Source organism: Cyprinodon tularosa, unplaced genomic scaffold, assembly GCF_016077235.1.
Source record: "Cyprinodon tularosa strain WSP-4 unplaced genomic scaffold, ASM1607723v1 ctg57, whole genome shotgun sequence".
Classification (NCBI taxonomy): domain Eukaryota; kingdom Metazoa; phylum Chordata; class Actinopteri; order Cyprinodontiformes; family Cyprinodontidae; genus Cyprinodon; species Cyprinodon tularosa.
The window spans coordinates 250,436-274,595 of NW_024039307.1; the positions used below are offsets into that span (position 1 = coordinate 250,436).

The 24,160-nt window shown below is 38.8% G+C and overlaps 1 protein-coding gene across 8 annotated transcripts in view; it reads right to left on the bottom strand.

Moving 5' to 3' along the window:
- Positions 1-24,160, bottom strand: part of casz1 (castor zinc finger 1) — a 248,408-nt gene that overhangs the window by 73,056 nt on the left and 151,192 nt on the right. Inside the window, exons 1-2 of one of the 8 annotated variants that reach the window (XM_038305936.1) lie at positions 20,655-21,082; positions 3,210-3,319 (exon numbers count right to left, since the gene is read on the bottom strand). The exons of 4 other annotated variants lie outside the window; for them this stretch is intronic. In XM_038305936.1, the coding sequence (XP_038161864.1) occupies positions 3,210-3,219 (10 nt within the window). In that variant the 5' untranslated portion in view covers positions 3,220-3,319; positions 20,655-21,082. Of the gene's footprint in view, positions 1-3,209; positions 3,320-15,817; positions 16,029-20,654; positions 21,083-24,160 lie in introns of those variants that run through there. 3 more of the 8 variants (XM_038305935.1, XM_038305943.1, XM_038305942.1) reach the window with 3 other exon arrangements.

Below are 24,160 nucleotides of genomic sequence, written 5' to 3' on the forward strand. Positions count from 1 at the left end.
GTACCATTTCTACCTGTGCAGGATTGGCCAATCTTATTTGTCAGCAGTTAAGTAGCTGTAACAGGCTTTGCCATGGGTGTAATCTGCTTCTGCTCGTTTAGGCTACCTGCAGTCAACAGAGACTGAGCAGTGCTGCTACAGTGGCCAAATGGAGTCTGAATATGTTACAGAGACAATTAAGCATGTTGGTGTGTGTGCACCCACACGGCAGTGTCAGAGGGGCTTAGCGGGGCCAAACACGCCTCATTGAAATGTCCATCTTAAAGCCACCCAAGTTCCTCATCTCCCCGCCTCCCGCCCTTTGACAACCAAGATGCTTCAAGACTGTCAAAAGCATTTTCCATGAAGCTGAGGAGGGGCCAAGGAAGAAAAAAAAAAAAAAAAAAAACAGGACCTACTGTCACATGCAAGCTTGCGCGTGCACACATGCACAACCGCGAGCCTGTCAGGTAAATTAGATCTGAAAGCTGACAATTTCTGACCATATTTCCTTGATTATTTCAAACAAATGCACACCAGCCGCTCTAAGGAGATTAAAGTGACATAAAAGTCCCGAGTGGGAGGAGGGAGGGCAGAGAATCCAGGTCACCCCCATTTGTCCCCCTGCCTGACAGCAGCTATATCGCTATCCAATCCAATAAAAGTCCCCCCTCCTTTTGCTTTAATTAATTTTACAGCTAGCTTGCTTAATTACTTTCAATCAAAATCCTCTTGCCATCACAAAATTAGAAATGGTTCAACTCCATTAGTCTAAATTCTTCATTTACATACACAAAGACTGTCAGCTCTTGCTAAGCAAACGGCCTCCCGCTTGATGAGATAGTTTTTTTCCTGCACACTCTATCACTCTCTCAGTTACACACATCCATGCTACTGTGGTGTTCATTTTTTTTTTTTCGAAAGGAGAAAAGTAGCATTAAATTATTGGAGCCCCTTACTTAAGACCTCCCCTACTTAATCAGAGTTCAGGTGAGCTGCGGTGCACAAAACTGATTACAAAATCCACAAACACCACGTAAAAAGAAGACTCCTCAACCTCTATCAACGCACCACGCAATTCATGCTGCACACAGTGGATACACAGACCTATTAAAAGTAAATCTCCTGGTATGTTCACAGTTATTTCACATAAATCCGATTTCTGTTTAACTAAGGTGTCACTGACGCCAATGAGACGCTGGAGACTAGCCGGACAAAACGCCTGGATTTTATCGTGTGATGAGGGGCCCTGTGCCCTGCTGGCCAATCACTTGTACTTGGCACTCAGGCGGCCTCTCCATCACGCACACACTGCCTGAGGCCTTCACATCATCAAGAATTAAGGACATGCAGATAGGGTTTGTGCATTGACCAAAGTGAAAACCCGAGCACACAATTACACTACTACTTCTACCTTGTGTCTATGTGTGTGCATATATCCTTCCCCACACTACCAGCAGCATAATTAGGTCTAGAGATGAGAGCCTTAAACTAGAGTAATGCACTCAAGGCTGCAACACACTGCTATAAAATGTATAGAGGCTAAACGTACATCCTCTTCAACAATGTCTCTCGGTCAGTTTACCCAACTGTAGATCTGTACCCCATTTTTCTATCAATGTAGTGCCATCTTGTCTCTTTAAATTCCCTACTTTCACCTCTGAATAAACCCTTTGGTGTCGCATTACTTACATAGCACTGTAGTCAAATATTTGTTATTTTAAAAAAATGTCCACACCTGAATATCCCTATCTGAAAACTTTGTATTAAACTTTATTTACACTTATTATGATCTGATCAAATTTCATTCCATATCAATGTGACATTTATGATCCCTGATTAAACCTAAAGAACGCTGAGCGAGCTCTGGTGGAGGAATTTTATTCCATGGACTCATAAATCCACATCTCCCTTTGATAGTAAAAAGGTGAAAATTACTTTCAATTGTTGGTTGTGAGCAAACTAAGGCCCTATTATATATGTTATAAAACAAATGAAACAAAAAAGGGGCTGTCAAATCAGCACCATTTGCAAAACTTTATTGTTTAATTCAGAGATACACAAGTTAAAGTTTTGAATGACCACATTTTAAGAATCAACTGGCAACATGAAAAAATTGGCCATCCCAGTATTTGACCCTGTTTAAACATGTACAGTATATACTGCAATAAATTGCATGACGAATACATTTCGACGTTGATAAACCAGATAAAGGTACAACATAGAAGCTGGAAGGGCTTAGTCTTCCTTCAATTTCTGTTGGGTTTAAAACTACATCAATCACTTAAAATTCAGAACTTTTAAACTCTTTTCACTTTTCAGAATTTTAGAAACTAAATCAGATTTTAAACAAGAGTATTATAAATCAAAAATGTCCTAATTAGTGCAGGTTTTGTAAAAGCTTACTAGACGGCTATGAAAGAACAGATAAAACACACAATGCTTTGAACATTTGTGTTCAAATAACTTAAAGCTGGTCCCTTAAAATAATTATTGACAGAGTTGACAAAAGAATAGAAGCAAATGTAAAAGCATCCCAGATAGTAAAAAGATTATTTAAATAAAGAGTGAGAACAGGAGTGTAAGTGGGGAGTCAGGCTGACTACAATGCAGACTGACCTGGCCTCTTTACTCCATATCTGCAACCACCGCCTTCCTTTGCCCTCTTTAACCAGTCCCCATTAACACTGTTAATTATCTAAATCCATCATTCTTGGGGTAAATGAAGACTGCCTCTTTAATTCAATTTAATAGGATCATTTTCCAACTCACGTTCACTTTAGCCCCAGCTGCCCGCCCACCAGTCCCCCACTGTGTCCCTTTCACCCCCCTCAACCCCCTCCAACTGTATCTGTAACTCCTCTGGCGGCATCTTTCCTGGTCTGGCTGGAAGTGAGGGTAGAGGGGGGAGGAGTTTGGGGTTGGTGGCAGTGATAGACCGACGAGCTGTTGATCTACCATGTCTTGTCTTGGCTCTGCTGGTGGCAAGCAGCAGTTCTGGGTTCCCAGTGAGCCGTGCACACAAACATTGAGTGACACGCACACACAGAAACAGACACACAGTACCAGCCATGTTCACTGGGGCTTAGCTAATCCTGTCACATCAGGCCAAGTTGGCTGAGTTGAGGTCTTTTGCAGCAAAACACACACACAACACACACACTAAGAGACAACCACCCCTCTGCACTCCTTCGCTGACTCCTCTTACTCACTTTCACTCTCTGTCTTACCTTTGTTCATTTCACAAAGTCACAGGGGCTGCCAGCAATTGCTTCTGAGTGGAGATGGGGGGACCATTTCTCCCTGTGTTCCAGCAGCGATATTTGAACACATTTAGCATCTAACATAGAAAAAAGGCTAAAATGAATCCTTAACTCTACTTTTGAAGTATTTTCAAAAAATAATCTAGCAATTTTTTTAATGCTGTTGCATTATCCAGTTTCAATGAGTGTAAATTCCACACAAGCATTGCATAAATGTGTTTATAAAATACACAGGTGTCATTTTTCTCTATGCTGTCATGGTGTCAGTTTCAAAAGAGCTTTCCCATGCAGCTCAACTGTAAACATATTTCTTTAGTCTAAGTTTAAACCTTTGCTTTCTAACCATCAAACCCAAATCAAGTTTTTAATAAAGAGGCTGTCATAATAAATTAACACAATTAATACCACAACATGAGAGCTTTGTCTCTTTTAAATTCTCCTAAGAATTTATTAAATATTAGCTCCTCTCATCCCATTATTCAGCGTGAGGGTAAATTTGCCCCTCATTTCCACAGCACACCAACGCAAATCTCCCAGGACTAAATCCACTCAAAGCCTCACATGCACACACGAACACGAGAGAGATGCTGCATTCCCTTTTTTCCATTTTTATTCCTTCTGTTCCCAGACTCTCATTCGCCAATGATTTTAGCCATGATTTAATTCAGTTTGTTAAAGGGTGATGTCAGCACAATGGGAGACGAGCCCGCTAAATCCACCGTGTTCACCCAAAATGCCCAGATGAGATAATCACCGGTGACGTCTACGAAAACACTTATTATATTTGCCCATCGCCTCGCTGAAGCTGTTAAAACTCATCAGTGTTATTCTCGTCTCGTTTCTCTCCCTCTTTCTTTCTGGGAAAGTGGCTTAACTTATAGTGAAAACGGTCACTTTTTTTTTTTAAACAGAGCAACACCACTGTGGCTGTGGAAAGAGTTCATGAAGGGGAAAAAGACAGGCACCAGGAGCTATTGGGTATCTACTCAATACTCATTTTGTTTGCACCCAACACTAATTAAATAAAACATGCACAACTTTTTTATTAGTTTTATAACGATGCCAAAAGAGCATCCAAGTCCACTGTAGTTACACATGTGAAATGAGCTTGGTGCTGACAAGGTAAGCGAGTAGATAAAAAATAAATCAAGGTGAGTCTTTCTCAAAGCTTCATTTATTTTAAATCCAAGCCTTCTTTAACACAGCACACTGACAGGCCGTTGTCAGGTTTAAGTAGCAGCGAGGTACTTAAAAGTATTATTGCTGCACAGTGGCAGCAATGTGACACAAGCTCTTGGCCATTACTTCTATTTGTAAAGACAGTGGGAGATTAAACCTTAAGCTCAAACACAGACCTTTAGAAAATGTAAGACTTTTCAACATTCAAAGGTAGAATCTATGCTACTTTAATACCGTGCCTAAAAAAATTTAAATATTTATGTAGGTCAAATATAACATATTTCACAGGGTATACATTAAGTTTCATAAGGCTTCTTGATCCATTCACTTTATGCTTTATTGCACAGTGACATCATTAATGTTTTTAACTTTCAGGTTTAACATAACTTTTAACCTCATAAATATTCAGGAATTTTATTCAACTTTTTTATTTAGTCTTTGGCTCTTTGAACAAGTAGCAGTAAAACAGTTTCTGTCCAGTTTTTATTTCTTTGTGTGTAGTTGTTCTTAAATGAATCAATACACCTGCATCCTTTGGACAAAGAAACATGCGATCATTACAATACACATCTTTTTTTTTTTTCTTAGTGGTAATATTTGAAACAAACATGACAAATTTTTAAGTTTTTGTGCAAAGACCTTCAAAAGTAATCAAAATATTATGCTTTTAAATTCATAATCGGGGAAAGTATCTAAGACATATGATATCGGAGTGCTGGTGCATTAGAAAATGCAAAAAAAATAAAAAACTGAACAATGTAACCCTACTTAAAAAAAGTTATGTATGAAATAATAAAAAAATAAAATAAAAAAAACGAATCATAAGAACATCTTTTAAAACTTCAATTCCCTAAAAAAAAACCCAGCTCAGATTAAGAAGCATTTTTTTAAGATTGAAAGACTGGTTCATCAGCAATATAGCAATTGTGAAATGGGTGACGAAAATAATTTTCACTGAAATATAATCCTTGTACCACTATCAAATGTGATTCAATCAAATGAAACATCTGCTACGGGAATTCTAAACATTTTGGGACTTTGAAGGCCCAAAAGAAACCCTGCAAACTCTGCTGAATGTGGTGAAGTGAGTATATCTTTAGCACTGGGGGCTAACCCCTCAGAGGCGAGGGTCAGCACATAAAAGACGCAGGTTATCTGCCTCCCGACAGGATATCCTCATGGATCAGCAGTGGAGGATGTTGACCCGCCCCGTTATTAAAGAGGCTAATCTGTTCAACATGTCAATGCTAGCACTTTTAGTTGTGATTAATAAAAGACGACCCCTGGAGTGCTGCGTGTGCTTTTTTACCCTCCTCAGGTTTTTTTTTATTTTTTTATTTGCTTTTTTTGTGTGGCGTTCCTGTTTGGTTATTTAACAGGTCTTTTTTCACTTTTATTTGAATAAATCTTCTTAATTATTAACTTTGTTGGCATAATTATTATCTTAAATAAAACCCTTTTAGTAGACCTCTGTGTTTCTTTCTTTTTTGCCACTGGCAAAGACTAACTGAGGTATCACAGGATTTATTAAAGCAATAGCAACTCTATATATTATAGATAGAGAACAATGCAAATGTGTTGCTCGGCTCTATGGCCATTTAAGGGATGTTTAAAATGTATGGCCCAGTGGTTTTTTTCACAGGCTGGTAGTAATAGAGCAGCTCTCTAACAGACTTGCCTCCTAAGTGCCTGGTGCTGTGTCTTAATTTGTAATCTAGTCAAACCAATTGTCCGCTAGCTAAAAAGGTCACAGAGACAATAGACTACACGGCCTCCCACAATGTAGGGAAAAAACCCAGGGTGTCTTTTGGTCGCTTTTTAACCAAAGATGTAATTAAGACACCTTCATCTTGAGGGGTGAAAAGGGCACCGATAAGCGCTTTCCGGAAATTCAAAGAGAAACTTAAGCCATACAGAACACATATACTCAGCATTTGTTTAAAGGTGATATCAGGAGTCCTACATGTTTGTTAGAAAACAGTTTAAAACATGCCCAGTCGTATCAGAGCTCTTATGTTCTTCTTATTATATGGATTACAGAACTTACAGCAGGTATTTCATTACTAAATATAGAGAAGGAAGGAAGGAAGGAAGGAAGGAAGGAAGGAAGGAAGGAAGGAAGGAAGGAAGGAAGGAAGGAAGGAAGGAAGGAAGGAAGGAAGGAAGGAAGGAAGGAAGGAAGGAAGGAAGGAAGGAAGGAAGGAAGGAAGGAAGGAAGGAAGGAAGTTGAAAGGGATGAATAAAGAAAGGAATGAAATGAAGAAAGAAAGAAAGAAAGAAAGAAAGAAAGAAAGAAAGAAAGAAAGAAAGAAAGAAAGAAAGAAAGAAAGAAAGAAAGAAAGAAAGAAAGAAAGAAAGAAAGAAAGAAAGAAAGAAAGAAAGAAAGCAACTGTAGGAAGAAGGAAGAACAAAAGGAAAGACGGATGGATATACAGAAATGGTTCAGGACATAAGCAAATAATGAAAGCGAGGACATGGGAAAAGCAGTGGAGAATGACACAATGTGTGAAATAAGAAATTAGGTAAGGAAGAAAGGATAAGGAATAAGAGAAGGGAGAACATGTGAAGGAAAGAGAAATAGGAGGGAAAACAGGACAAAGGAAACAATTTATAAAGGTAGCATTCAAGGAGTGAAGAAAACAAATAGCTGAAGGGGAAACTTCTCACAGAAGGATGGAAGGACAGAATGTAGGCAGGAGGGACACAAGAGCAGTAAAGATGGGATGGCACAACAAATAAAGGAAAAGGATAGATGGACATGTTAAAGATGGACAGACACAAATTGGAAAGTAATAGGAAAGCAAGGACCCTTTTCTAGTGAAAAAAATATACAACATTTGGCTAACGCTATAGGAAAAAAAAGTCTGAACATACAATCATATTCCCATCTTCAAATGTTCTTTTTCTCAACCTCCTGATTCTAAACAATTTTACAGAACTGCTGTAGCAAAGAGAGCTTGTTGGGTGAGAAAACTGAGTGATGCAAAGCAACACAGGAGAAGACAGAGGGGGGACTTAAAGGACGTGATTTATCTGGGCTTGATTGCGTGTTAATCGAGGTTACGTGTATTAAGTGGAATCTAATTGGAACAGACACTGGCAGTCTGACAGATCGACATGATGCAGATGGATTGAGGTGGAGGTGGGGAGAGGAAGGGGGGGTGGGGAGGGAGAAAGAGAAAGGGGATGAGGAGCAGAAGTAGAAGAAGAAAAAGACAGAGCAAAACGCTGAAAGATGAATGGAACAAATTTTTTATGAACAACAGAGAACAGAAAGAGTTTTATGATACAGAACGTAAAAAATACGTCGAGAAAGGAAAGTCCTCAGCCGGGGTCGTTCCACATGCGGCTCATGATTGGTGGATAATGGAACGTGTAGAGGGGGACACACACCAGTGAGATCTGAGTGACACGATAGGACGACCCCAGTTTGCCCTCCCCCTACAGTTGCCACAAGCACTCGTTTCTGCTTTATTAGTAATGGAAGTTTAAAAAAAAATAGGAGAAAAGAGATCGAGTGGCAGCTGCTGGATCGTTTCTCACCTCGACAAGAAGACGGGCAACTGTTCCCCTGGTCTCTCTGAGTCTTCAGTGTCTCTGACATGCGACAACTGTTTCCAAAAGCTCCCTCTCCCCAAATCTGAGGCATTTAGCTCAAGGGATGAATGACACTCTCAAATGTTGCCAGAGTGACAAATCATAAAGTGGAGCACCTGTTAAGGTCAAGCAACTGCTAACTCATAGCTAATATACCAGGAAAAGAAGAAGAACTTTGTGGAAAAGGAAATTAAGACGACAGTCCCAAACATATGCAAGTCCACAATGAACAGGTCATTGTGGCTATAGATGGTAATACCGCTTCAAGACATAAAGCTGCACCAGGGAAGAAGATCTACATTAAATAAAGCCAAGATCCACACTAATATTTTCATTAGGGCTTGATTAATGGGTAGGTTGATTTTAACTCACTGCAGAAATACATACATTTTAAAATTTCTGATAAAAAAGCTCTAATCTGGTAGGTGGCAGGAATGTCCCTACAGCTCATGTGACAGGGAAGAAGATGCACCGGATGAAATGAGTTGGCCAGGACTTTAAACTGGTCGTATTACATCAATGCAAAACTGTGTTTTAGAGGCACAAACAACACTGGCGCCACTAGTCTGGTATTTATTTGGTTTTCAACTGAAATGTATTTACAGGGAAAGTAGTTGTCACTGGTTAAATATTTCTATTTTAAAAATATTCAATAATTTGTGGGGGGAAAAATAATAACTGGGCACCAAATAGGTGCCACTCATTATTTTATTTTTGGAACCCACTAAATGGGCTCAAAATCCTGCACTTCTACTCTAGAGGCAGACTTAAAACAATAAAAACTTAACATTAAAAGGTACCAAAAATGTAAGAATGTGTCCACAGAAGTAAATAAAAGAAAAACAGATAAAGATTTTTGTAATCTAACACTGATCTGTAGGACACAGCAGCATTCAGAACTTCACTCATCAACACAAAATGCCTAAATTGTTCCAGACGTGATCCCATCATAGCGCAGAGACAGGGGAGTTGCTCCGGTCATCCCTCTGATTTGATCCTTTCTGACTGTTACACTAATGGCATTAATAAGGGGCAAAACTGCTATTTTGAAACAGAATTTCCATCCTCTAATTTGGCCAATTCTCTTATAACATGAAAGCCTTGGCAGCTGGTAGGTGGGCTTGTGTGTGTGTGTCCTACTATCTTGTAATGGATGGATTAAAGGCCATCTCTAATATAACTCTAAATGCAGCCTTATGCAATGGTGTAAAAACAAAAAACATAAGGTTGGAAATGTGACTCCTCTCCTCTAACAAGGTAAGTTACATTGACCAGCTTGCTTGATAAACCAAAAAGAGCAGCAGGCTTAGGCTTCTTAAAAAGTAATGAAATGAGCACCGAATTAGGATGAATCCACAAAAAAACCCATAAAAATTTATGATCCAAGTCTAATAAAACAAATTTGTCCTTGAGGTTCATATTTATACCACTTTATATGGATCACTGCAAAGCCAGTGTGCATATTTCCTGCATGTTTGTGTTGAATATAAGTATGCATATGTGTGTTCAGCCCTCATCAGCGGCTAACATTGAGAGGAATGACACTTTGTGATCAAGGACATGAATATCTCATTGATTTTTAGGGGCCAGCTTAACTATCCATTCCAATTGATTTTTAGCTTTGCTGGGTGTGCGAGTTATGGCAGTTTTAATGTATCATCTGTATGTGTACTCATCGCACCATTGCAAAGACAAGGTTCACAACAGGCTGTGGAAAAATGCTAATTCAATAGGGACTTTATCCTTTTTTCTTTTCTTTTAATATAAATAACAATGATATGAAGCATTAAAACATGCCTTGTGGGAACTGTTTTCCTATCTTAACTATTACCTGCTTATTTGAAATAAATATTGGTAACTAATAGTATTTTATGATGATCAGGGAAAGTTAAACCAAAGCTTTTGAATAAATATGAACCCCTATAGGCAACAGCCTTGTGCCAGTTTGCATCCGTTATGCTTTTGCAGAAAGGAGTAGAAATCTCAACAGACATCCTGCAAGCTATGCCACAAACCATTGGTATGCAAAAAAAAAAAAAAAACACTATTTAACATTTGGCTTTTTAGTTATCTTTTTAGTTTTTAGACAAAATTGCCTACATTGAGAGAAGTGCAGCAAAGATACCTCAAATTACAGTAAATTAACAATTCATATCAACTATTAATAATCAATGATTTGGTGATGTAAGAGACAAAGTCTGGGCAATGTGATCCAAAAGGGGATCTAAAGTCATCTGTCAAGTAGAAAGTCATTAAAATAGGGGCTCGTTTTTCCTGTGCCAAGCTAAGGTTTCACTGTGCTGAGGATACATTTCTATTCTTCTGCGACATCCCGTGTTCTCATATGATATCATCTCTTTTAAGAACATCACTCTCGATGTCAGCTGTGTTTTTTTTTTTTTTTCCAGTTCCAATTTGTTTCTTTTTTTTTCTGGCACTCCAAACAGTTTGGATGAAGCAGCCCTGTGTGAGGTAACTGCCTTTTGTTAGGTGAAAAAGGGACTGCATAAAGTACACTTTACTCCATCTCCATCCTTTAAAAAAACAAGTCTGCTTAATTAATGTTTTACAAGTGCTGCTGTATTCTTGGTAAAAAAAAAAAAAAAAAAAAAAAAAAAAAAAAAAAAAAGCCTCTATCAAAGCCAGCAGGTTCAGATTACGTATGCTAATTGAAATTCTGAATTTCTAAGCCAACTTCTTTTTTTTTCCTCTCTCCTCTGGCTCTCACTCTTTCTTCCTACTCACACAATAAAGCTGAACGTTTTGTAGTCCACAATTGGCATCAAATCATCTAAATAATATGGCCTTTTTTCTTTTTTTCCTCTGTATTCTCATGTTCTGCGAGTGGATTCATGAGACAGCTTAATAAAGCTGTAAATGCTTGGGGAAGCCCACCCTGTTGCTGCGTACACGCATCCCTGAGCCAGCACGTGTGTCTTACCTCTATCTGGGACCTCAAAGCTAAAGGCAAAGCCTTGGTTTCACACACACTCAACAGATTTTCCCAAAGAATAAAGACGCAGAACAAAGAGGATGACTAATGCTGAAGCTGAAGCCAAAAAGTTAGACACTTATCCTATGAATTGTCATTCATAGAGCAAAAATGAATGCATTTAGTACTGGATGAATACAGGGTAATTTATAGGTTAAAGACGTGGTGGGTGCTGCAGGAACACACGGTGTATGAACAGCTGCAGGTGTGGGGAGCCTCCGTTTGGACAAGCATCACAGACTCACCAAAAAGGCACAATAGAGTGAAGAATAGTTTTTTATGCACTGGTGACAATGATCTAAGACGTAGTTGGAGATTGGATCAACTCGGATATGGAGGAAAATCTTTTATTTTAATCTCACTTCATACTCTGCGTATACCTCTGTTGGCTTCAAAGGGAGGCTTTCAGCCCCTTCCTGCCATCAGTGTTTATCTAGAAAGGTAACTGTAACAGATGATTACATAAATTATAGAGTTTAAAAAAAAAAATGTCACGCTTGATAACCTTTGTTCTGAGTTAATGATTGCTGCAAAAGAAAACTGCTTCTCTTTCTTTCTCTTTTATATTCACCCAAAGTCCCTCCTATCAGATAGGGGCATTATTTTATTTTCCTGTTTTGCAAGCATTATAACTTTGCTTTCTTCTTCCCCCAAGGTCAATTTCTAGTCAGGCCACACACACGCTATTTACACATGGGGCTTTTTCAGGTCAGTTCCACTGTATTTACATCAAATAATTTTTGATAAGGGATGTAAAAGACCTATAAAGTCGAGATCATAAACAGGAGAGGTGCAGCAGAAATAAGGACAAAAGATCAACGGCTGATTTTTTTTTCCCCCTTCTTATCTTTGACACGTTGATATTTTTTGGATCAACTCTTGTCACTTCCTTCAAACAACAATCCTGTTTTGTTTTCTTTTTCCTTTCTGCTAAGCTGGATTTGTTATGTGAAATATAGTCAGGATATATATACATGTATATCCTGAAATATAGTCAAAACTTTGACACTTTTTCCATTAAATATGCTTAGCTGGGTTATTATTAACTGTTTTGTTTTTTTTCCACAAATCATAAAAGCTGCAAAGCAATAAAGCTTGCTTGTGATTCAGCATTTTACTGTTTTTTTTAATCTTTTTTTTTTCTATGCCAACAAGCTTAGTCCAGATAAACTGTGGATTATCCGATATCAAACGCAGTCAAAGCCTTTTCACAGTTTGTGACTTATTTTTTTCCATATTAATCACATCTTTGAAAAGTAAGAATATCAAAAGTTTGTTTTGCATCACAACTGAACCCAGATCAAGAAAATCATGAGCCCAGTTTAAATGAAAATTTTAAAGAATCTAAGGTGAAAATGAGGCTTTGACATTTTTAACGATAGTGATAAAAACATGTCCAAACTTGGAAAATTATAAAACCAAATTCAAGTCTTTTCTAGGGAGCACACAAACTAACTGTGGTTAGATCTAGACCTATGGCTTCGCAGTACAACCTGCAAAGCCAGCTCTTGTTTCATAGAGAAGTACCTCCCCTGTTATCTCCCCAGCACTATAATCACTTAACAAAGACTTGGGCATTTGCACAAATTAAAACATCAATAATGCATAATTGCTTTTCAGTTTTGAGCAATAGTGTCCCTGGATTGGGATGAAATACCCCCTCTGCCAATGGAAAAAAAAACTCTACCCCAGCATCTCCTATTCCACGAACAACTTAAAGAAGAAACTGTTCAGCTATGAGCAGCAACCCCACCTCCCCTGTGTTTGGCAAGCGTTTGGGATTCACTCTGGTGACGGGACAAAATGGCTGAGGCTGAGTGGGATGCAGAAGTTGTTTTAAAGCAGCAGGCAGTAAGTGGCAGTGGTGCATCAGTGCAAACAGACAACACCCTCAAGTTGCGCAGCGTGGCATCCTTCCATAAACAACACCACCGCCGTGTCCCCAACATTTATGATTTGTGGTCAGAATGGCAACGCAGGCCTGATTCCGATCCAAGTCTGCGTGTTTGCTCTACCCTCGCATGGCTAAATCTGCCCAACCTTAGTCTCTTATTTTCCCCAGATGAAAACACCAGACATCTTATATGGCTGTCAGAGAGGTCTGCCTAAAACAAGTTATATGAGAACATTACACTTGGACAGGGAGAGGAAGGGCGGGGGCATCATGGGAAAGAGGCTTTGCAACACTTCAAAACCAGGATGCTGTTTAGGCTACTGTTTAATTTAGAGAGAAAACCTCCTCCATATTTATTGCTGCAGTTGCGAGTGAAGTTGCGCTGAGTGTGGAGGAGTTAGATATCATTACCGGACTAGTAAATCCATGACCAGTACCTTTGCAGCGCCAATAGAGGACCAGTCATTCTATACAGATGGCCCCAAGGACAATTAGCAGTAATGATTGGTTGCCACATAAATGAGAAAAACTCTATGAACTGCTGCATAGACCAAATGCCCCTAAGAAAAAACTAAGGGTGGCTGCTTTAAAAAATAGTTTAAAATATCTAACCTATAGTGAAAAACTTTTAGCATCATAATTTATATCACTGGCATCATCATTTATAATTATATAACTAATTTATAAATTAGTTAGCTTCATGGGGCTAATGGCTTCACTTAGAAAAGGCACGAGCAAATCAGAATCTAGCCTCCTCTTATCACAGCTTTACTTCCTAAACCTCATAGTGGAGTTATATAAACTCTATTTGTGAACTTTTCAAAGGATGTCAAATTTACATTAGTGTTATTTCAATGAGAAAATGATATTTTATGGAGTTCTAGTAGATTCAGAAATCTACTATACAGTATCAATCTTTGTAATGTGAAGAGCTGAATTTGATTCTCTCTAATTAAATTTTGAAGTTAATTCAGCTGTAGTTCTTTAAAACACAGCTTGAAAACACAAAGAAACCAACTTAGAGGGAACCCAACCTTGAGGTAGTCTCTCAATCATGACCAAATACACTAGTTATAGGTTCTTCATAACATATTTGATAAAATTTGATTAAAAGATTTAAACAAAAAAAAAAATGTTGTTTGTTTTACAAAAGCATTCCAGAAATATTCTCTTATCTTGTTGTCATGAAAGTTTTCCATATTTCCATGTAGTTACACTACAAACAATAACTGCTTCTAAACTTTTAGCACAACCTTTTTTCCAAAGGCCTGAACTAAATATCATAATACATGTCCTACTGTAAGATTTAAGGAAAACACAGTAAAGATGACCTCAAATCCTTTATAATCATCACATTATCATGAAAAATAAGAGCTGAGACAAACAGCAGAGTGATGTAAAATATTATCTCCTCAATCATATCCTTTTTCCCCAGATATCTTCATCTCCCCCCTCCCTCCCTCCCGTCTCTGTCAGTTAGTCTGGCAAACAATCCCCTTGTTAGCAAACTGTTAAGACAGCCGCTTGGTATACAAATTGCGCTCGACCAAGCGAATTTGTTTTGCAAGGGTGACCTGTTTAATCATCTCATTTTCTTTGGCGGACATTTATTCATCTGGTTTCCACGGTTACCGGGAACATTAAGGGGCTACAGTAATAAGGCTGGAGAGTCAAACAGGTAATAAAAAAATTAACGCCATTTTCCAGCAGCCGAGGACAGTGGGTGAAATGAATCAAGGGAGAGGTGAGAGAAGCAGCGGTGGGGAGGGCTGGATGAGCGTCGGGGTGGGGTAGGGTGGGAGGGGGGCTCCAACATTGTCCAAACAATAAGTGGTTATTTTACTCTGTAGATCAGGTGGTGCCGTTATAGACATGACACTTTGGGCATAGAGTAGGAGAGATAAAGCTTTTAACGTGGCCCTGCTCCGGTTTTATTGTCATTTTGTGATTGCATATCAGAACAATTAAAAGTTAGTCTGAGATATCTATCAACTTTGCTCTTTTTTATTCCTCCTGTGCTTCAGAGGGAAGATAATTTACACCCCTTGCAATGCAACGTGTCAATAATAATGCAAGGAAAAACATGACATTTAGAAACCCTGGTGAGAAACCTTTTACAGTCCTCTCTGGTTGAATCATGTTTGATGCTTTTGTCATCTCACGAAAAGCAAACCCAAGGAGCATCAAAGGAAAAGAAGAAAACGGAGAAAAGAGATTATAAAGATGGCTACTTTCTGACTATCACAACCGGTGACCTAGACATAAATTGAGGCAGTCCAATCCTTCGTGCCAAATATAGAAAATTCCAGCACAATAGGAAAACAGGTGCTGAGGACCGGCAGAAAGTGACGAAGCTTGAGAGCTGGGTGTCTGCTGAAGGCCAAAAAAGGCAGTGAGGCACACTGCACCGACGAGGCACAAACAACCAACTGTGATTTGATTCCCTGAGTCTGATGATCGTCACCAATTTTCAGAACTAGACTCCTCAGTTAAGACAGTCTTCGAACTGTAAGTGGAATAATAACCTAACAAGAGATAACAAGCAGCAAATTTTGTGCATTACTCATTTCTCCACTCCTCTCTAAAGTATGTTCAATTGAAGGCACAGGTTTGGCACTCCTGAAAATATGCACAAAAATCCCTCAACCTAACCCTTAATCATTCATATCGTCTGGTTTAACCTGTATTTGAACATTTTATTCTGGGAACACCTGTCTCCCACCCTTAAAAAAAGCAAATCGATTCAAAGTCTTTGTTGGCTGACAACTTTCTCAGACGCTTGTCTATATGGCTGAAGCTGGAGAGAGGAGCGACAACTGCTGGCGCAGAACAACTCTTGTTGAAAGGGAGAAGTAGAGATTGTCAACTGAACGGGCCTCATCCTAACACACACACACACACACACACACTTACAGAGAAATGTAGCGTACGCACTCTAGCATCAGATCCCTCGCGTGTCGGAAGGAGCCCTCTCCTTTCCATGCCCGGAGAAACAGACTCTCTGCAAACACGGCGAGAGTGTTTGCTCCCTTTTGAGGGTAGAAAATCCTCAAAAGGGCGCGCAGAATGGACGGCAAAAAGGCTAAGCCTTGGGTCTGAAACTGCCAACTGTTCTGCTAACAGCCTCTTAACAGGTGTGGGCTCTAGAACCATGTAATCCTATCAAGTTACAGAGTTTAAAAAAAAAGGAAGAAATCCGACAAACTGCACGCTCCTAAACTCTTCCCCATCTTTCCCCCACCTCCTCCTCTCCTCTCTTTCTGTTGTGACAGAAGTGAACAGCTGGGCTTCAGATTTATCATGTACAGACAGTAATTATTGCTAGTGCTGCCTGCTACCGACCCAAGTGAATAGAATGTCACATGAAAATGTACACACACACACACATACGTATATAACTATATGTATGTATGTACATATATATATCACGCTTGTCTCTAAGGTCTTAAACAAATTTTTGTGTACTTTCACAAAATAATAAGGTGTAAATCCATTTAAATTCTCTTTCATTTCTCTTTTTGTGTAATCTTTGTCAATTTTTACTGTACCACTTTTAAATTTTGGACTATAGTTGATTCAATTTAGCCTAGATTCTTAGAAAAAAAAGTAAAAATAGTCCTTTAATCTAGCAGTTTCCGCATCATCAACCAACTACATTGAAGGAATATATTTTCTTAGATCATCTGCCGTGTGCATAACATACATGGCAATAAGCCATTTCTGTTTTTTTAACCATTGCATCACCCCGCCTATAATTTTGCCCTGGGTAGAGAGCCATACGGCCATATTTAAAACAACAAATGGGCAACACGCTTCTGTTCACAATCGGTGACAGTACAGGACAGGATTATTGCCTCTGTTCCTTGATGCTACAAATATTTGTTTTAGACTTGTTAAAGGTTGGGAAAAAAATAAAAAGTTCTCATGGTATTTTCTCTCAAACACGTCTTGAATTCCTGTCAAAGAAAAGGTGGCAGAGAAGTGAAACTGAGAAATGTACACGGCACCTAAGTGAGAAGGCAGATTTGCTCTGACACCCACTCCTCTATACTTTCATTTAACTTTATTTTTTTATCACTTGTGTGTTGTACGATTAACCCCCCCCTAAAAAAAAAAAAAGGAAAAGGAAAAATGGTTGATATTGGGCCATGCAAGGTGTCTTTCCGTTGTTATCTTGGATCAGTCTGACCCCACCTGCCGTTTTTATCCCTAAGATAAGCGGGTCAGCAGATAAACAATTCATTTATTAACAGTGCCAATCACTTCCTGCTTTCTTTCCCGTGGAAGTCTCATCCCACTGCCCGCTTTGTACACGTATGGGCTGTTTTCACACCTTAAAGACCCCTCCGCCACATTTAAAAGGATTAGACGCCACATTTTGTGCCGGCTTAATGTCTCTTTCAGCCGGCCTAATAAGTGTGCCTCGATAAGCGAAGCATGCAAATTCATTCATGGCCAGTTGAGACTGCGCTTTCAGACAAACGTCTTAAAGTCTTCCACTCTGCTAATTACCTCTTCATTTTTCCCCTTTTTCTCCCCTCTCTTATAAAGCATATCAACTACTAGCGATTATTCTACTCCCTGATTTTTGCATGAAATTATAATTTCATATGTTAGATTGGGATATGGAGTTGAAAAGGGAAAAAGTTGAAGAGCTTTTTTTTTCTATCACTCCACATAAAAAGTAAGTTTGCGGATTGCATTGAGAATTTGAATGTCAAAGAAATTGTTTTCTCGGGTGTAAAAATTGGAATAACTTATTTTTTGTCATATTATTTTTCATCAGATTTAATTTTATTTATTTAACAAATATGTATGATCCAGGTTATCTAACTTTAGCTGTAAAATTTTAGATAATAAAGCCAGCGAAGACCCCGGGTGCAACCTGTTTATCATTCTGGAATATTTCTTCACCAAGTATTAATTAGGCCATTACTCCAGATTGGTGACGGGGAGCTTTGAGGTTTTAATTAGGTTCTGGCCACTGCATGAGTGCACAGGAGTGAAGAAAGGGGGTGGTGATGCCTCTTGCCTTGTTCCTGGCCCATATCAAGTACCCCCCTGAACACTTTTGGTTTCTGCGGCGGCACGAAGCATGGCCAGCCCACGTGCATCTGTAGTTTATTTGATCATTTGATCTCTGATGTTTCCTCTTCCTGTCACCCCCACCTCACCCCCCCACCCCCAAAAAAAGGACCAGTTGGAACGATTTCAGAATAAAAAGAGTGGGGTTAAGGTAATTATGTTGATCGGGGTCTGCGTCTGATGATGCAGTTTGTGTTCAGTCAAGATACACAGACACACACACACACACCTCCCGGCCCGCGACACGTGTGTGTGTCCTCTCCTTCTCTACCCCATCACTCGGCAAAACCAGGCAGGCACACACACCCCACACACACACATGCATACAAAGCCCCATGTAACATCAATCAAATGCTCACAGCACCCCATAAAACTACACAAACAGTTTGCAAATCAGTGCAGCTTAGCTTAAATGTTATGGTTTCATTTTAAAATAATCTCATAAAATATAGATATTTTCAACATACTAAACAATAAAACAAAAATACTAGTAGTGAGGGCTTTGTAATGATTTTACAAATGACTAAATTACTACATTATTTAAATACATTACCAGAAAAAAAGAAATGTTTTGTTAAAACAAGGTAATAAATGAGTAAAAGCGTGAGTGTTTTTGCTCGGGTGACGAGGCGATACTAATCACCTTGTTGCTGAGGAGCACTCTTCCCTGACAAGGTTCCTTAGAATACGAGGATCCCCCAGGAGGAATCGGCACCAAAGAGGTTAAAGACAATGACTCCTATTTTTTTTTTTTTTTCCAAACCCCCCCACCCTTTTTTTTTCTCCAAACGTCTCCCTGTTAAATTTATTTCAAAACTCTGTTAATCTGCTGTACACAACATTTCCATTAGCCCGACCCGGCCCCCTAATAAAAATTCCGGGCTAGTTTAATTAAAAAATGTAAATTTACTGTCATCCAAGGAGCAGCAGAAAGAGGAGTGCAACAGCATACTTTATTGCTTAAGACATCAAATTGATTCAGGTTATTGCTAAATTGTGATAAAAGGTTATTGAGGCCCTTCAGACCTGGGCTTGTTTTTTTTCTCACCCATTTCTCTTTTTTTCGTGGAGGGCCGTAAACGATGGAGAGGTGCCACAAAGGGGTTAATGAGACAAGTCAGTGAGGAAAAAAGGCAATCAACATTATGACTCATAAGAGATCAGAAAAACATTTTCCATGGCCACAAAAAGTTTGAAATTAGGGAGTGTCTCAATAACAGTTGAACTTGTTTGTTATTTCAATAGAAGAAGCAAGTCAACTTAAAGAGCAAAAATAACGCGCCATCGCTGGTGACGGGGATCTCCTGAACAGTATCTCTATGCTGACTGTTATTCTACTTGACACATTAAGATTTTAATTTGAAAAAATTTGTTAAAGTCAATGTAGTAGCGAGGTCCAAAAAAAAGTGATATAAATTAATTATAGATATCTTAAATAAAAACCTGCAGCAAGGCATATGGAAAAACAGTCATAGTTGAGTATTTAAATATTTTCAAATGTATATTTTTTTCCATTTCATATTATTATTATTTATCATAATAGAAAAATATAATATTTTCCTAAATATTTTTAAATTAACCATTTTATAAACAGGACAGATGACATGAAAGAGAGCTAAAATGAAAATGTCCCAAATAAACTTTAGTAGTGAATGGAACAAGCAACACATTAATGCTACCTTATAATATGAGTTATTTTAAAGCACACACAAGCATGCATAAACATATTCTCATCTAAAATGCTCCTGCAAGTACCTCGGAGAGAAGTGAATGAGGCTTACAAAGTGTAATCCAGTTACAACGGGACATGTGCGTCTTTTTAAGCGTACGCAATTTTTAAAAACCTGGCAGCTGCTGAATTTAACATTTATTATTACAATTACCTTCCATATTTTAACTTTTTCTATACACAAATCTTAAAAAAGTAATTGTTCATGCTTCTTTTATCTAAAATGTAATTGCTTTTTATTTACTGTTAATATGGCAGTACTAAATAGAGGTAGCTGAAAGGTGTGAGCTTTCCTTTACATGTGTGACAACATAAGCAGCACAACAATTTGTTTGCTTCGTCCCCTTGGCAACAAACCCTCAGGCCATTCAGGCTGCCCTTCTGGCACTGCCAGCGTCTCTGTGGGTCAAAGCGATCATACCTGTACTTTGTATTTCTAATTAAGAAAAAAAAATAAGGAAGAGAAAGAGCAGGAAAATAAAAGGAGGGACATTATGATATTTAATTATAATGAAAAGGAGAAAAAAACCCTCCCCTAATAGGGAGTTAATGCCGGTCCTAGAATAAACACACACCCTGACAGGAGAAAATGAAACTTGCTTTGTGAAGTTTCCTCACATGTGTGCTATATGTCTCACATCATCACGAGCTGTGTGCTGGAAAAACGACCACTCATATTTGATATTGCAGTCACCTTTGGGTGCTGTCAAAGAGCTATAAATAAGGGTGTTGGGAGACCTGGGTAAACGTACAGAGCTGGTACATTGTTTAATCATGAACAGCTTCCTCTCTCTCTCCCTCTCTCTCCCTCTGTAACTCTTTCTGTATATTTAACCAGAGATAAAAAGTCACACCTTAAACTGTCAGCTAATAAAACACATTTAACAAAAAAAAAAAAAATAGAGAGAGAGAAAAGAAAGAAAGCAGAGTACTCACCATATTCAGGGAAGTCGAAGTTAAATCCTCTCAGACATGTAACTTTCATAATATTACTCAAACTCTTGTTAGACAGTCATTCAGGTGGTGGCTGGCGGAGGGGGGGAAATAAAGCGGAAAAGTAACTAGATGATAAAAAAAGAAGGGTTCCTTCAATCAAGCACTAAACTCCTTGACATGTAATCTGTCAATAGTTTGTTGCTGAGATAATGCCGGCTGCCACGAGCGGATTTGATTGGCAGCTTAGGTTCTGGCCCCTCCTTCCTGTGGTTTGACGAGGAGGCGGGGGTGAAAGAATATGGAGCCTCCCCCTTCCCTGCTCTTGCTCTCTGTTGCTCTCTTTCCCATACATACACACTCAGCTTCTCACACACACGCAGCCGGAGCTGTTGGTGATGTTGTCTGAATAGGCTGATAGGAAATTATGGCAGAGGAACCGGAGCACTTTTTTCTCTCCCTCCCTCAGTGGGCTGGCCTTTCCATCTTTGTGGTCTTCTAGCCTTTCAACTCTCTTGGGGTGGAGCCACCGCTGCCTGTATTCAAATGAGGGGAGAGCTACACTTTGTTAAAAAATTATAAAAAAGGGGTAAGAAGGGTTATTTACAAACCTAATAAAGGATTTTTTTTTTTTTTGGTAATTTGTTTTTATAGTGACAATGCAAAAAAAACAACTGTGATTAATTGCAAAAGCAGAAGTAAGAGTGCTTTATTTGTATAGCAAGAAGTGTAGGTGAAAGGATATTTCTGAATAATTCTCAAACTTCTTGCAAAAAAATAACTTCATTCAAAGCAAATAACTCTTTCACTTCTCTCTCAAAACAGGAATCCTCTGTTTCGGTGCTTAAAACCTTCATTTACAAAGAGAGAGTGACTCTTTCTGCTTTCCTCTACAGAGATAAGCTATCAGTTTTCATTGTAATTTCAGGTGAAATGATAAATGACGGCCGTTACCAGGTGACAATGAATACTTTATAAGACAAACCCCTTATTTGCCTGGCAGTTTCTTCCGCAGTGGCATGCAAAGCACCTCTGAACCATTTGTACATAAAAGCCGATGCACTGTAAACATGGTGTGGTGTCAAGAATGTGGCATTTAAAGAGTGACAGGAAATAGCAAAAAACTTTACATTTTTAAATTGACTATGTATTTCTATATTCTTGCAGTAATTTTTTTTTACTAATAGGTGTGGCATATGTAGCATTTATGGGTTAGAAGAAAAGAGGAAATGCACAACTTTATGGCTGTGAACCATTATACAGAGATACAGACCCGTGGCTTCAGTTCCTGTCAAAGGAGTGCAAAGTATGTACAGTACATAAAAACAGGTTTTGGCTGATTCTGACATTATGATGACTCATCTTGGTAAATGGTGAAAAAAAACCTTTTGTCTCCACCTTCTTCTTTACCCACATAAAGGAAAAATATCCATAAAAGAGTTTCTGTCAGGCTCCACCCTTGTCCTAACATTGTACTGTAAATAATACTTCAGGTTTTCTTTGCTTTGTTTTTTAAAAGCCAAGTTAAACTTGAATTGTTGTTGTTGTACATGACCTTCAGAAATGGAAATTTTTTTTTTTTTTTTTTTTTGTTGCGTGCCTGTTTAACTTGAAAACATGCATTAACATTCACCAATGCCACTCGCTTGCATATTTTTTTGAATACAAAATAATTTAATTGTTAATTAATTCAGCACAAATCCCCTAAATGATGTATTTGTAGATAAGTCAGCACCTACTATAGTCTCTGTGATAATTTTAACTTCTGTCCAACAGTAACACACATTAAATGCTAATATAGGCCTACTTCAGAGTAATGTCACCAACGCATGCTGCCCTCTCAGCATAGGTAAACTCTAACTGTAACTACTAACAGCATAATATGAGACGGATATCTGTGAAGAAAATCAAACTCCCCTGTCTCCTACCAGTAATTCTCGTGTAATTTTTAAAAGTTCACCACTGCCAGGCCAAAATAACCAATCAGAGCAGGGTTGAGTGTCATAGCAGCATAAATCCCCCTTATTTAAGCGATGCTCACACCATCAGCTTTGCATCAGTGGTAGTGCAGTACATGGTTGATGTTTCATGCCAACAGAATATGTGACATAGCTGTTAATTCGCCTTTATCGGTGACCCAGCTAACTTACTAACCAGCGTTCTCATGGCAGGCTCTGCCGTGGGGGAGGAGCTATGGAGAGAGAGCTGTAGCGGAGCAGGGAGGAAGGGGAGGCTAGGTCCACAGTTTTTTCAAAACTCCTTACTGTAGCTTTGATTGTAATAAATTACAGAAAAAAAAATTGCGACAAAAACTCCTTCCCTTAATGTTGCCTTTTTTCAGTTCTCCTGTTTTTGTTACACCAGTAATAGTATATCACACACGTCAGCACTTTAGGGGGGCAGTAAAGTGCAAGAAGATTTGTTGGAGATTAACAGCATGTATTTTTCATAACAGGGTTTGAGACAACGGCTGGTGAAGATTTCTCCAGGGGGGGCTATAACTTTAAAATAGACGTATACTAAAAACAAATCAAATGTATACTAAGGTATCACACCAGTAAATTTACGTGAATGCCAACAACAAAAAACATCCATCCATCCATTTTCTGTCACGCTTATCCCTGTTGGGGTCGCGAAGGGTACAGAAAACAACATTATATACATTTCTGAAAAGTGCTCTAAATAAGTAATACCTTTCTTAATCCATGCTGGGACAGATCCCGAATTTTGAAAAAGGAGGCAGGGAAAGCAGAATAAAGAGTTAGCTGCGCTGCATGCAGTTAGTCAAGCATTGTAGCTAAACCAGGGGCTGTAAAAAGACAGAGGCCATTTCTCATTTCACTAGAATACGAGTACGGACTTGTGTTCTCGTCAAGTATGTTCTTGAGAAGAACACAGGAAAGTCTGGACTTGGTGAGAACGGGAGCACGCAGCATAAATATGGGTCAATTGGAACAGAAGCGTACTCGTGACGTCAACACAATCTCGTCTCATCTAGAGCTGCTTTTCACCTCCTGTTATTAACAGTCTCTATGTAATAACTAATTCTGACTCTTTCATTTAGTGGGGGAATAACAATGAACACAGTTAGATAAACACAAATCAAATGAACATTTTGCCAAATAAAACAAAAACAAAAATCGCAATCAGAGCCAGCGGCCCTTCACACAGGGCTATGCCTAGAGAGGGCTGCTATAGACAGGCTGCGGTAAGCCCTGGCTGCCGTTAGCTTTGGAGCTCCGCTGGTTGCCGTGGTCCTCTCAACTTTGGAAATCTTGTTTTAATTATGCATTAAATCGGTAAATGGGCAAATAGTGATGCTTTAAAGCATAATATTCTCGCCTCAAATTATCTTAAAATGTACTTTTACAGAACAACAGAAACAGAAAAGAGAACTTTTAACTTTCAATGGAGCGCTCCATTGAAAGCTGCTGCTGCCGCACTGCATGCTGGGACAGCTGTCAATCTCAAGAATGGACAAGTCTGTTCTGATGCATACTTGATAAAGA